Source organism: Sphaeroforma arctica, assembly GCF_001186125.1.
Source record: "Sphaeroforma arctica JP610 unplaced genomic scaffold supercont1.3683, whole genome shotgun sequence".
Classification (NCBI taxonomy): domain Eukaryota; class Ichthyosporea; order Ichthyophonida; genus Sphaeroforma; species Sphaeroforma arctica.
In genome coordinates, this window is record NW_014036875.1 from 1 (window position 1) to 2,991 (window position 2,991).

At 38.9% G+C, this 2,991-nt stretch overlaps 1 protein-coding gene across 1 annotated transcript; it reads right to left on the bottom strand.

Annotated features, from left to right (window-relative positions):
* Positions 1-877: 877 nt before the first annotated feature.
* Positions 878-2,670, bottom strand: SARC_13751 (hypothetical protein; the record flags this gene model as incomplete). The annotated part of the gene is made up of 3 exons (XM_014292118.1): positions 878-1,597; positions 1,733-1,814; positions 2,618-2,670. Coding segments are annotated over 3 exons (309 nt in total), but the record flags the coding sequence as incomplete, so codon positions are not given.
* Between the last annotated feature and the right edge of the window lie 321 nt (positions 2,671-2,991).

Below are 2,991 nucleotides of genomic sequence, written 5' to 3' on the forward strand. Positions count from 1 at the left end.
TATACACACACACACACACACACACACACACACACACATATATATATATATATATATATATATATATATATATATATATATATATATATATATATATTCATATATATATTCATATATACGTATATATAAATTCAGAGACTGTATATATTGTAGCGCCAGTGAAGCCACTTCTGCACGTTGTTGTAGAAGTGTTTGACCTTTGTCTAAGCTGCAGTCACACATCGCAATGCGTACATTCAAGTGCAGCCACATAGTACAGAATATTCGCTGCCAGACATTCGATACACATACTGGCTCAGTATGTGCCAACTGTGTCCTTGTTCATCTCTTGGGATATCAAGTACAATATATAGAATATAAAATGCTTGTGGTGATATTTCAATCACGAGCTTTCCGATGTCTCAGGATATATATCACAAGCTATGCGACACATATCTACAAAGTATATACTTATTGTTCGTTTGTCAGTTACTCTGGAGATGAAGTACATAACTTTCTATATTTGCACGTACTCACCAAGGTTCAATTACGATCTTTCCAATCCAACAGGATATAAACTGCAAGACATCCGAAGTACAGGCCATGGCGAATAGGTAGCCTTGCGTGGTGGGGCATATACTATATCCGCACCCACCACGGAAGGGATAAATAAATGTATACACCTGCCTGGGCAGGATGTACTAAGGGTGTAGATATCAGCAGTTTGGCGTAATATGATGCAAAGATTTATATATATATATATATATATATACTTACATACATACATGATATATATTTATATATATATGTGTGTGTAAACGATGTATATACAAGCATCTTACATAGTCAACCTTATATCTTTGTATGTATATACATTTATATATATATATACATGGATGTACATACATGCTCACAATTCTAAGTACGTGTTCAGCTGAGTAGTCGTTCGAAATTGTATAGCTATACCTATATATAGCTACAGAGACCAGTTGAATTGGCACCCATCAGTTTAGTGGCATGTTCAAGGACTGTTATCAACTGAGAACATAGCGTAGTGCACACTTAATGTACTGAGAATTGGTTGATGTACACCCGTGTGGCCCATCAATTGAAAGTTGCCTGCCCTTTCGAGCCATAGACCCGTCTACCGTGTAGTAGAGGTGTTATGTCCTCATATTTGGACATGCCGAGAATGTTCGTAAACTCGTAAGGCATGAGGCGTAGTAGCTCCACGTGTGCGACGAAGGCCGCCATAATGAAAGTCAGGGAAGATGCCAAGTACCACAAGACACTGTACACTCCACCTCTTAGCACTATGTAACTGCATCCGCTTCGCAAAACTTTGTATCAGCGAGTATATATATATTCGAACCTATCACCGCAACATGGACAAACAGGATCAGTGCAGCAGTTCCATTTATTACTCCCCATGCGCGTCGCGACACTACACGAGAAGCTGGTTGGCCAAAATCCCGCCAAACACCATGCACCCAATCCAATTATTGGACACGAATTTGTCCATGCAGTCTTTTGGATTGTCGAAATTGGCCGTAGCCACCTGCCACGTGAGGTGTGCGGCTGAGGCGGTCACAGCAATGTCGTAGGGCATACCCATCCCCTGAGGGACAATCGATACGGACGGTAATATGAATGGGTCTTTCTGCATACGGATATGTGTGTGTATATGGGGTTGGTTAACCCTAAACCCTAAAACAAATTTATATCTGCAACATGGTCAAAGCTCAGTACATACCGCATTATGTCCTGCTAAAAATAGACCGGCCACCGTCAATCCGCTGAAACCCGCCAAATAAGCCCGAGTTTGGTCTCCGAATCTGCAGAAAGTTATATATAGTAATCAATTGATACACTCAACCGATCTATCGGGCACACGCATCTGTTTTCTACATTATCAGTATTCGTTTCTTCTCTTTACTGATCTGATACTACACTCAAAGTACATAGGTCAACATGAACAAATAAATCAACAATAGTAACTAAATATATGATTTAATCGTAAATTGCAACAAACTCTGTGCGTGTATATATGCCTACGGGCATGTGGTCAGAAATCAAGAACAACGACCACGTGTATATCAAACTGAAATTAACTATGGTCGCATATATAAATATTTTTGATCAACTTTTTACATATCGAATAATCTGCAATATATAAATATATTATATATATATATATATATATATATATTACCCATGTATACACTCACTCATGGATAAGAAAATGCAGGGCAACTAGTATTCCAAAATAAAAAACTGAGGACCAGCGCAGAACAGCAGGCAAAATCATCTTAGTTAGCCAAGACTCTTACGCACGAAGGACTTGTTATACCCAGGATGATGGCCTATACCGGTTGATATGCAATTGGTGGCGTGTGTGTGGCGCATACACACACACGTGATACATGTACATGTCCACTATTTCAACCCCATTGCCCAACCCTAGACATCTTAAAAGTCGCTCTACAACTCCTCTATTATCACAGACAAACATAGTCATCGGAAAGCCACACACACACACATGCGTGTTTACAGCTCATGTACGACACCAGAGCACACTAGTCCCAAATATAGTGTCTACGAGTGCATAAAGGGACATGAACGATTTCGTCGCACTCACCTCAATGCCGTTGATTTCACACCGACAAGCACATCGTCTTTCTTATCCTGTTGGAAAACAATGAACACAATAAACGCGGTGTCAATAAACCTATAATTCTTTTGAGATAAACGTTAACCTGAGTTGGAACGTCTCCGTGATTACTCGCTTGTACCGAATGACAACCACACAGACCCACAGACCCACACGCAGACAGACAGACACAGACACACACACACACATATATATATATATATAAATAAATATATATATACATGATATATATATATATATATACATATTTACATACATACATACACAAACACACACACATATATATATTTATACATATATATATGTATGTATATATATATGCACATACACGCGCACAGGCG